The following is a 12,496-nucleotide window of genomic DNA, read 5'->3' as shown; positions in this document are numbered from 1 at the left end:
AAAAAACTTTGCTATAGTGTCGGACACCTCATAGAAACATCAATCTCCTAGAAGCATTGCTCGCAGAACGGGGCTGAGGATCTCGATAGAAAAGTCCAAACTCATGACGAATGACAAATATGGATCGAAATTCCTTGAAACAGAGATAGAGTAGATTATGATGGTATGGAAAGGCCAGTGCTTCGGTGACTCCAGATGTGAAAATGAGCTGGGGGAAAAGCGGGGTTAGGCGGTGGTAGTAAGTTCCTATAGGACCAAACTGATGGGGTCATCGGTCCATAGGCTTACACACTACTTAATCTAATTCAAACTAACTTTCGCTAAGGACAACACAAACACGCATGCCCATGCCCGAGGGAGGACTCGAACCTCCCACGTGGCGAGCCGCGTGAACGGTGACAAGGCGCCTAAGACCTCGTGGCTACCCCGCGCGGGGGGGGGGGGGGGGGGTTAGGCGATTGTATCTCAAAGATGGAGAGAGCATGTGGTCTGACCAAAAGCGTTTACAACAAAAAGGGCATCTCCTAGAATGCCATAATAAAACGCTACAATACTATGGTAAAAAAAAGTGGTAGATCCTGGAAAGGAGAAAAGGAGAATCCTATGAAAATGATGGGTGCGATCCAGACTGACACCGGGTGGAAACTTCAAAGTAACAAAGAAGTCTTCCAGAACGTGGAGAGTATCTCGGAGTTCATGAGGGAAAGGAGGCTGGTATTTCTTAGCGACTGCACAGAATGTACAAAAATAGTCTATTCAAATAAACATTTGATTAACTTTGGCACAAGAAGACATTCCCGAAGTGAATTTAAGAGGTTCGGGGAGATCTTGAGAGGCTCAATACCCTGTAAGCTCTCATGTTAGAATGGGACGTGTTTCGAAACAGAATATGAAGTTTGAAAGAGTTTCAGGTTGAAAGAAGAGCTACAGAGACCGAAAGAACATGGATAGAAAACAAAAGCAACAGTAAAGCGACCATATGAAGGGTTACTGGAAACACTTTAACTCCGGCCAAAGAGGACAAAATGAAGTTGTAACGTGGTCAGTTCGAAAGAAAGAAATAGTCTTCTTCTATTTACTCAGTAGTGTTACACAAATGGGCTCCGGAGTGAAACGTGACATCAGTTTGCAGCAGAGTAAGCTGTCTCACTTCGGGAGGAAGAAATGGTAACTAGTGGATCTCCTTACGAAGGGACCCTAAGTGACATACAGATAGCCAGCGTGCATATAGCGAACTACACATTTAATGACATACGCTACAGTTGCTGCTTATAGAACGCATAAATTGCTCGTTTGATTTATCTGTGATTGTATCAATTTGCATCTGACGACAACGTTAGGCGTCGTAGATGCCAGTCGATACATCTTTTCATATACAGGGTAGTAGACATGCATTTAAAATGGCAGTATAATATCTGAATATCTAGGATAGGATTTAAAATATTTCCTGTTGCACATAGATTAGTGCTGAGGCAGTTCAGTTACATAAGACCAGCTTCATTACGTTAATACTCTGTATCTATGAAGTCCCAAAGGCTGGATCTGTGTTAATAATCAAGCACATACAAAAAGTGAATAGAAATAAAATGAAATCCGAAAGATACGGAAAGATAGCCGTCTTCCTGTGACATTTTATCAAACTCCGTACTACCACCGAGCGAGGTGGCGCAGTGGTTAGCTCACTGGACTCGCATTCGGGAGGACGACAGTTCAAACTCGCGTCCGGCCATCCAGGTTTAGGTTCTCTGTGATTTCCCTAAATCTCTCCAGGCAAATTCCGGGTTGCTTCCTTTTAAAGAGCTTGTGGTCCGTCTCTAATGACCTCGCTGTCGACGGCACGTTAAACACTAATCTCCTCCTCCTCCGTACTCCCGCAGTCACTTCTTTCTCGGAGGTTCTGGGGAGATGCTTACATTAAATGTAAGGAAACGTAACGGATTTGATGTGAAGTCTAATACTTATTGCTCCTGCTGTATTTGTTAAAACAGTCACAAACGAAAAATAGGGGAAAAATAATTCGTATACTCGCAAATTTTTGTACAGTGGTAGGAGGAAGTGCATGGGCAACATACTAAAAATAATGGCAGGGAGCGGATGGGTGAGGATGGAGGGGGAGGGGGATAGAAATCACGTTTTTATGTTTTTCTTACATAACTCGAAATATGGAGTCACTAGCGAAAACATGTTGCAGTACAAAATGAAACAACGTTAAATTTCCTATTAAGTGTGCTATTAACTTTTTCTCTAGGGCTAACAGTTTGCACAATAGAGGGGTTGGAAAAACTGCAAGTTATTGAAAAAACACATTTTTATTATTATTTTTAATGTCAACTGAACTTAGAAAGTAACAAAATCTGTATTACTTATTATAAACAAACATCTTGTCTTGAATGTGTCAAAAATCAGCAGTTGAATCTCTCGCATCACCTTCTTACAGATCTAGTAACGTTTGCCATTTGCACACGTACTACAGCACTTGACGCACACCATGGAGCATGGAGTGATTGCTTTCCGACATCCATATAGTCCCTCACGCCCAGCAATACATTGGCAAAACATGTTGTTCTGTACAATAAACATTTTGTACTTGATGTGTAATCACTGGCCGAAAGTAAAAAAGCAAACTGCGGTAGCTTTGTGTTGGCTATCGTGGTCAGTATGTTGTTAAGCAGTGTACATCGTCTTGGAGTCACTTGATGATTAATTAATGAATAGTAGGGAAGGTACTTCACTTATTTCACCATTAATTGTATTACTCACTGACTGCATAAATCACTTACATTCAGGAATTGTTGTTACTTGTAGAATTGGCTGCACAGAGTGGAGCCATTACCACATATTTACAGCATATCTTGCAAGGTGGCTGTGAATATGTAGGTTAGAATGGAACGGAATACGTCCAGTCTTTTTACTACAAATTTTCATTTCTTCCAGTACCTCGAGCAACCACCCCACGGGTGCAGTGTGCTGCACTCTATGTATTATGGTTAATATATTAAATAGAATGCTTTTCTAGCGATATGCTCGCCGAGGATGTTAAAGACGTTAACCACAATATGTAAGTGCTGTACACCGCACCCAAGCGAAGGTTTTAATAAATCGAAATTTATAGTAAAAAGAAAAATTCTCCAGAAATAATACTCAATGAGCAACGTGAGTACTATTTTTGGTGACCTACTTTGAATAGTGGATAGTGGTTTCATATCATTAATGTGCCGACACAGGGTAAAATCCAAGTCTAGAATGTTTTCTACGTGGAGGACTGCCAACACAGATTCTCCGTCATCCCCACGGCTCACTTCTCTCTTGGCTTAACACCGGCTCTGTTACTCACTCTTGCAGGAAGGTGTTGTCTCATCCACAGGGGACAACCATTGTCAGTTAACACCAGTTTTAATGTCAGACCGAAGCACAGTTTACATCTAAATCATACTCCGCAAGCCACCTAATGATGTGTGGCGGAGGGTACTTTCGGTACTACTATCTGATCCCTCCAACCCTGTTCCACTCGCGAATAGTGCGTGGGAAGAATGATTGTCGTTAAGCTGTATTGGCTCTAATTTCTCGAATTTCCTCCTTGTGGTCAATGTGGGTGGAAATAATATGTTGTTTGACTCCTCCTGAAAAGTGCTGTCCCGAAATTTCAATAGTAAATCTTTCCGTGATGCACAACGCCTCTCTTGTAACGTCTGCCAGTGGAGTTTGTTTAGCATCTCCGCAACGCTCTCTCGCCAGCTAAACGATCCCGTGACGAAACGCGCCGCTCTTCGTTGGATGACCTCTATCTCCTCAGCCCTACCTGATAGGGATCTCAGATAGATGGACAATACTCAAGAATCGGGCGAACAAGCGCCTTATAATCCACTTCCTTCGTGGATGAGTTGCGTTTCCTTAAGATTCTTCCGATGAATCTGTCTTGTGTCTACTTTTCCCACTATCTGTTTTATATGGTCATTCCACTTAAGGTCGCTCTGGATAGTTAAGCCTAGATATTTTACGGCAGTTAGATCCCGTTTATTCAAAATATAGAAATTAAATTTCTTGGTATACTCTTTGTTTCAAGTGGATACCGTCTGATAATTTAGTTTCTGTTCTTATGTAACATTGACATAGTTTTGTGGATGTTATATTTGTATTGGGATAACGAATTTCGTGTACGTTTTTGAACTTGTCTCCACAATTTTATAAGTGTCATGATAATGTTCGCGTTTCCTCCTGTTTGTTTCTCAAAACTGTAACTGGACGTCCTTGTGCGCCACCTGCCAGTTATAACTGGTAAACAACTTTGGTCGCGGGCGAGGACGCGTAGCGATTAATGTGCTGCGGGTTGTACACGCTAACAGCCATGCTTCGACAAGCCTTTGGATATTGGGCAGTTACGCTTAGTAACGTTGCTGTTATCTTTCACATTGTTCTTAGCTACTACTTATAGTGTTAGCATGTAGATTTTTTACTATTTTTAATATTTTTATAAAAATGATTTTTAAAATGTGGTTTTACCCCACATCATTTAACAATAAACATAAATTCCATACCACTGAAACACTATTTTTATAATCTATGATTTTTCAGTTCCCTGCTTTCCGCAAGCTACTAGTACTAGAGAAAAAAATGAGTAAGACATTTTGTACAGATAATTTAATGTAGTTTACTTTTGAACTGAAAACGCGAAAAAGTGCCCATCAGATTCCCCCCCATGTCCTCAGGCTAACCCCTAACGGGTCAGAATTTTTAATACGTTGTTCATGTCACTACCACCCACCACCATACAAAAATTTGCAACTACACGAGTTATATCCCACATTACATCTTCTTTTGGTCTTCGTTGACTGTGCTATATGTTTAACTAAGTTCACTGGTTGAATAAAAATTAATACGGGCATTACAAATCCAATTGCTTCTGCTCCTATTCATTTAGGGTCAATAAATTGCAGAGCCTCAGAATAAGAAAGTAAATTAATGGTTTTGAAACAGGAGATAAGTAACATAACATGAGATATAGTAGGGATATCGTGAGGAAAGCCCAAACAGAATTAAAAACAGGACAGGTTTTATTGTAAAGGAATAGGCCAGGGCAGAAATTAGGGTGTAGGTTTTACTACAAAACAAGATAACTAAAAACTCTATTAGATGCAACGAATATATCCTCACCAGGATAGCAAAATTAGTTCCAAAAAGAAACAAAACATATTGCATGGAAGTCATTCAAGTCTATGCATCAATCTGCTCACGCTCTGGTGTGAATGTAGAAAATCTCGATGCCGTGTTGAAGAAACCGATTAGTGACAGCAAGTCGCACTGCAGTATGATAGTGGAGAACTTTGGATAAGATACCATAAACGACGTTAGTAGAATGTGCTGACATGAACAACACGTCTGTGCTTATCTCGTTCTTCGAAAAGGAAACAAATAGAAAGTGGACTCCCCATATACCAACTGAAACTAAAAATAAGACTGGCTACAAGAAATAATAGGTTAACATTTCGTGGTCTAGTGGTTAGCGTCGTTGCTTCTAGATTTCGAGGTCCCGGGTTCGTTTCCAAACCACGTTGGAGATTTTCTTCCCTTTCTTCCCTTGGGGACTGGGCATTTGAGTTGTCCTAATAATATTATTTCATGTTCATCGAAACGCAAGTCGCCGAAGTGGCCTCAAATAGAAAGACTTGCACGCGACCGCCGAACAACCTCAGATGGTAGTCATCAAAGAATAATGAGACTTGTAAAACTCCTAAACCACTTTCGAAATGTAAGTGATCATAGGCTCGTAAGATGAAGAGTGGCAACGGATACAAAGCTAGAAAGAAACAGACTCTCCGGTTAGAAAGCCCGAAATATGGCTGATGGGAATATAAGGAAAATGAGTTATAACAAACTAAATTAAGCAACAAGTGCAGCATCTTAGGAAATGAAAATTACACTGACATAGACGATAGGTGGCAATTATGTAACTAAGTTAGTTAGGTAAACAGCCAAAGACATTGCAAGCATGAAGAAAGCAGAATCTCAATTAGAATAGGGCATATATTAAAGAGAGAGATCGTTTCCAGCTACGGTAATAGGAACATGATAGGATGTGCTGAATTAAACCAAACTATTCACTGCACTTTACAAAAGGTTAATTCTTTCTTAAACTGCAGTATACTTAAGGAAGGGAGTAAACAAACAAATAGTTTGCAGAATATGGCCATCCAAACAAACCTATTATGATTAAATGCCTTCAAGAGGATGTCGGACTATAAATGAAAAGTTTGTAAGAGAACCGATTGAAAATAAAGAGTAGGAAGAAAAACAATATATTGGGTAGACATCAACGTCTGTCTATTGAAATGGTAGGTGGCGCAGTGACTAACAACACAGAGAAAATTTTACAGTCATTTGAAGATTTCTTAACATGTTTCTGTCCTTCAAAAGATGAAGCAGGGTCACAGATAAATAATAACGGAAATAATAAAATTCTGGAAGTAATGCCAAACGAGGTTTATAAAGCCTTTTGTAGTATGAAGAACGTGGAGGTACCGTGTCATGTAGAAGTTTCAGTACAAATGATTAAAACTAGAGGAATACAAAAGAATTTTTAAAATTATGCATAGAATGCTTGCGAAAGAAAATAATTCCCTGGAACTGGAGCAACGCTGCAATTATTCTATTTGCAAAGGAAGGGAGCAAATATTATACAAAATATTCAAGAAATTCTAAATAACAATAATGCAAAGGAGTAAGTTAGCTTTAGAAGTGTTTACAGCACAACTAGTCAGGAATCAGGGACAATATAACAGATCAGAGAAATGAGTATCAGTTACCACCGTGTCTGGCATTTAGAGATTTTGAGAAAGTTTTGACTCAGTTTCAACAAACACTGTACTCACATCCAGTGACAAACAAGGCGTTGTTTCAGCCTATGTTAATACACTGAAGAATACATACGTCAGTGCTAGTGTCTCCATTAGACCTTACCCTGATAGTGAGAAACTCAAAATTGTTGGAGGAGTCACGTAATACCATATCACTAAACTATTCTCAGCAGTCTTAGAAGAAGTAATCAGTTCCTTAAACAAGGAAAACATAACTCCCACGTGTCAGTGGCGTATCTGAAGCAGCCTCGTTTTGATGGTGACATTTTGCTACTAGGCTTTAGCACTGTTAAAGTTTATAAATTGAAACAGTGTAGCGACATAACCAACTCTTTTTTCCGAGAATCTCTGTCTTCCCCTGCTGTTTTTATCCTCAAGGAACATGGAAGGTATTCCTTGATGCCTTAACACATGTATTATCATCCTGTCCCTTCTTCTTGTCAAAGTTTTTCACGTGTTTCTCTCTTTGCCGATTTAGCGGAGAACTTACTCATTTCTTATCAGTATGCCTAATTTTTAACATCCTTCCGTATAACCATATCACAAACTCTTCGACACTCCTCTTTCTCAGTTCTCCCGTAGCCCATGATTTCACTTACATCCAATGCTTTGCTCCAGTCGTACAGTCTCAGAAATTTCTTCCTCGACCAACATATCGAACTTTAAATAGTAGAAATTAACAATGTACTCAGTTAACAAAAGGGCGAACTGATGTAATTTGAACAGCTGTAGAGAGACGAATACAAATGGCCTGCAGTGTTTTCGGGAAATAGAATAGGTTCTTCTAAAGTAATTTCATGATGTACTTGTAAAGGATAGATTACGGTCAATGAATTTTACCAGTTTGCAATGAGCCATAGACTTTTGATCTGAAAACCATTCGAAAACTGAGGTTTGCTCAGCGAATTATGGAGATTTACCTTTTTGGTAACTAGTAGTAGAGACCGGAAAACAAACAAATATATCAGGTAATAGTCCGCCCCCGGTAGCTGAGTGGTCAGCGCGAGAGAATGTCAATCCTAAGAGTCCGGTTTGGATTCCCGGCTGGGTCGCAGATTTTCTCCGCTCAGGGGCTGGATGTTGTGCTGTCCTAATCATCATCATTTCATCCCCATCGACGCGCAAGTCGCCGAAGTGGCGTCAAATCGAAAGACTTGCACCTGGCGAACGATCCACCAGACGGGAGGCCCTAGTCACACGACATTTACATTTATTTATATAAGGCAATAAACTTCAGTGAATGACGTAAATATCAAAGTGAAGGTGGGCCGCACATGTGGCCAGGGGAATCACCGATGGTCGATGAACCAAAGAAATTCTTTGCTGGATTCCAAGAGAGAGCAAAAGACCCAGACGACGATCTAACGGAAGATGGGTAGGTGGCATTAAAAAAACAGCAGGAGTAACGGTCAATAGCACATCAGGTTCTTGCTACTGCTTATCTGTACCTTTAAAGCAGAAATAACAGAAAATGTGAAATTGACTATAGCGTAACCATAAACATACTAAAATTGATAACCATGCAAGAGTGTTCAAAATGGTTCAAATGGCTCTGAGCACTATGGGACTTAACTTCTGAGGTAATCAGTTCCCTACAACTTAGAACTACTTAAACGTAGCTAACCTAAGGACACCACACACATCCATGCCCGAGGCAGGATTCGAACCTGTGACCGTAGCAGCAGCGCGGTTCCGGACTGAAGCGCTTAGAACCGCACGGCCACACCGGCCGGCCTGCAAGAGTGTATAATGTTCGTTACGAACACGAGCTCATTAACATTAGCTTTAACTAAGAAAACAGTAACATTGTATGATGCGTCCGTGTCATTACAGATACTAATTTCTCATTACCAATGTATCTTACAAGATTTTTCAGAGTTTATATCACGGGAAACGGGGCCTACCTCTCGACTCTTGGAATTTCAAATAACACTGTACTTATAATATCAAATTTTGGTTTGTGTAACATCATTAGTCAATACGTATATCCACCGCAAAATGTTTTGCGACAGAACACTACAAGGTCCTTAAAATCTAAGTTTGTGCATTAAACATACCTGTACGTCCCAGTCAGCGGCCATATTGTTTTTTTAATAGTCAAGTATAGTCAGGAAAAGTATCAGGTACTAAACTTTATTATCATCATCGGGCTTAAAAGTCAAAAACAGAAACTTATAGAAGTACAAGTAAGTTTATCTATAATTATGTAACCGTGTACGATGAAACATGAGCCAACCTCACCATTCGTAATTTTTATACTTCTTGGTAATAATAGAATAAATCATATGTGCGTGTTATCTACAACTATATAACTGTGTACGATAAAACTTGAGCCACCCTTACTACTCTTAATCTGTAATACTTCTTGGTAATGATAGAATAAATCATATGTGTGCGTTATGTACTTCATATATGCAGTGACTTAGATGTAAGCCATGGGACACAGAAATAGACGAAATAGTGACGAAGTACTTGCATGCATGTTGCAGCCCTCGTTGGTGCCCTGGCCATGGGAACAACTTTCATCCTCTCTCCTGTTGCGGGCGTCCTCACCGACCGCTTTGGAATCCGCCTGACAACGTTCGTTGGCGGCGCGCTGGCCTCGGGTGGAATGTTCCTCTCCTCTTTGGTGGAACCAGTACGTAAGCATTAAATCATACTGTTTACACACGTGGCAGAAGCTACAGGTAAATCCTCACTGGATGGCTTAGCCCTTTATTTGCCTGTGGCCACGTGCGAGAGCCCCTGCTTTATGTCGACTATCTAGCTAATCTGTGGCTTGATAGCGAGTAGTGGCGTATACTTGTAGCTAATGACTTCTAGCGGTCACCTCTAACACCCGGTTTTGGAATAGCACGCATCGCTCGCCTTTCCGAGCTTTGAGCTTACCGATTTAGCTCAGGTTTCAACGTGCACTGTCTGTAAGTTGTTTCTTGTTTCTGATTATACCAGTTTTTGGTGTGTTTTATTATGTTTAAGCAAGTCAGTACAACTAGTCATCTCATACTAGACAAAAGAACGATGTGTAGCGTCAGTCCGTAACCATCGTCAGGTAAGGGTCCACTCATCTCCTCTTCACCGCTTGTAACCACGGAACCTGCAAGCTGTTGACCTGAGAAAAGCTATATCAGCTGCTGGATGAATTACGAAATGATCAGAAGTCAGCAACCTCCGACAGTGACAATGAAAGTGAAATAGTCGCACCGCGTAATGCTGCATTTCCTTTATGTGGATGTAGTCAGAATAATCTTCAGCTGCTCAAGATACACTGTGTATGAAGGAGTCAGAGTTGCGGCGATTGCAGGGGTTGTGGGGACATCAATGTGCTCGCCAAAAAGAAGGGCAAAAAGAAAGCACTATACATCAATTGTCCCAAACCTTGAGAACCACATGTTAATTGGGTAAATGAAACAACACGTACAATTGTTAACGGAACATAAGGAATGTTTGCACTGTGCAGCACAATGAGATATTCCCTTTCTACATCTACGTGGTTACTCTGCTGTTCACAATAAAGTGCCTGACAGAGGGTTCAATGAACGACCTTCATGCTGTCTCTCTACCGTTCCACTCTCGAACGGCACGCGGGAAAAACGAGCACTTAAATTTTTCTGTGCGAGCCCTGATTTCTCTTATTTTATCGTGATGATTATTTCTCCTTATGTAGGTTGGTGCCAACCGAATGTTTTCGCAATCGGAGGAGAGAACTGGTGATTGAAATTTCATGAGAAGATCTCGTCGCAACGAAAAACGCCTTTGTTTTAATGAATGCCACTCCAATTCACGTATCATGTCTGTGACACTATCTCCCCTATTTCGCGATAATACAAAGCGAGCTGCCCGTCCCTGTACTTTTTCGGTGTCATCCGTCAGTCCCACCTGATACCGATCCCACACCGCACAGCAATACTCCGGAATAGGGCGGACAAGCGTAGCGTAATCAGTCTCTTTGGTAGACCTGTTGCACCTTCTAAGTGTTCTGCCAATGAATCGCAGTCTTTGGTTTGTTCTACCCACAATATTATCTATGTGATCGTTCCAATTTAGGTTATTTGTAATTGTAATCCCTAAGTATCTGTACCAACTAATGTTCCAGACGTGTGGTGTTACGCTCTGCATCGTCTTCTTCTTGTGCCCTTGTCCTACATCGGTGCAGGGTCGGTATGGTTACTGACGGATTTGGCATGATTAGTTTAAGTGGTGGCCGGATGCCCTTCTTGTCGCCTTCCCTTTACCCCCTGGGACGGAATGCGTGGACCCACCGACTGTCTGCGTCTAATATTATCCATGTGAAAGTTGACGAAGTTTTCGAAATATTTGCGAATTGTGTAACGGAGGCGAGACGTGGGTATCAGTCCGGTATTCGCCGTGGCCAGCGGGATGTACGGACCCTGCAACAAACTTGTGACGTCACACTAGGCGGCCGGTTCACCACTCTTCGCGAACGGTCGGCTCCGTACAGGACCCGCGGAAAATCAATATTTAATTGGAAAGGTACCCTCTAAAGGTCTTAATTTTGCGCGTGATATCGAGACTTTGGAGCACAGTCAAGAATTATTAAACTCGTCTGTAATACCTGTGGTTACTCCCTCTCCGCTGGAGACGGCTGCTGGCACTCGTAAGACCTGTAGTACAACGTGCTGTGACGTACACGCCACTCCCTGTCTTTCACGTGGGCCTCGTATTCGCCTGTGGGGTGTGGGAAACCACCTAAAAACCACTGTCGTCGTTAATCCGCGCGGGCTGATTCGATCCGGAGCCGGCGCATTTCACTGTCCCGGAAATGGTTCTTTAACGCGCACGGCTATCCGGGCAGGCTGGCGTTACACTGCGCATGACTGATAGCAACTGTTTTGCACATTACCGCAAAAATTAATCAAGCACTCGTTTACCAGTAATTTCACTGTGAAAACTTGTTAACAAAAATACTGTCACTTTTTCCTGGAAATTCCTGTACTTACGTTAATTTGACAAGAGCTTGGCGATACCTACGTTAAGAAAATAATAAATCAAACGAAGATTTTACTGCAGGTAAACGAAGGGTTAAAAGAGAGCCATGTTAACTGTAAAAGTCTTGTGTTAGTTTTGTCTGATAGAACTTTCTGACTTTTTTAAGGTACGGTACATTCTTTGACACACTTGTAGAAAAGCTAATTAAGCGGTTGCATTATGAGCATGCCGTAAGGTTTGCAGGTCATCTCTTTTCTTATGACCTGGCGTATATGAGAGATGAAGCATTTTATTGCGGCCAGAACTGTCAGACCAAGTACATAAGATATAATGGCCATAAACATCGACCTATACGTGAGGAGGAAAAATAAAGCATGTTGAAGAAGAAGGATGGCTGGCACATGGAATTTATGCATCAACTACAGACGAGTAAACAAAATCATCTATTGCCGCAAATTGATGACACTCTAAACTGCTTGACAGGGACAAACTATTTCTCAGCCATAGGCTATTCTGTTACGACCTGATGTATGAGAGAATACGGTATTTTATGGCAGTCTAAACTGTCGGATCTAGTGCACAAGAAATAGTGGCCATAAACACCGACTCAGTATGTGAGGAGAGTGTAGAGAATGTTGGGGCCATCACAAAGTTGCAGACGTATTCGTTTGGCAAGCCATTCAATGCTGGTAACA

The 12,496-nt window shown here is 41.3% G+C and overlaps 1 protein-coding gene across 3 annotated transcripts in view; it reads left to right on the top strand.

Annotated features, from left to right (window-relative positions):
* Nucleotides 1–12,496, top strand: part of LOC126183187 (monocarboxylate transporter 10) — a 422,090-nt gene that overhangs the window by 243,212 nt on the left and 166,382 nt on the right. For all 3 annotated transcript variants that reach the window (XR_007536702.1, XM_049924922.1, XM_049924921.1), the window contains exon 2: nt 9,341–9,489. Coding sequence is in view for 2 of the 3 variants with exons in the window: in XM_049924922.1 (XP_049780879.1) it covers nt 9,341–9,489 (149 nt within the window). In the remaining variant the exon portion in view is untranslated. The remainder of the gene's footprint in view (nt 1–9,340; nt 9,490–12,496) is intronic.

This window comes from Schistocerca cancellata, chromosome 4 (genome assembly GCF_023864275.1).
Source record: "Schistocerca cancellata isolate TAMUIC-IGC-003103 chromosome 4, iqSchCanc2.1, whole genome shotgun sequence".
In the NCBI taxonomy this organism is placed as follows: domain Eukaryota; kingdom Metazoa; phylum Arthropoda; class Insecta; order Orthoptera; family Acrididae; genus Schistocerca; species Schistocerca cancellata.
Note: the sequence above shows the minus strand (reverse complement) of the source record. Positions and strands in the feature narration are given on the sequence as shown.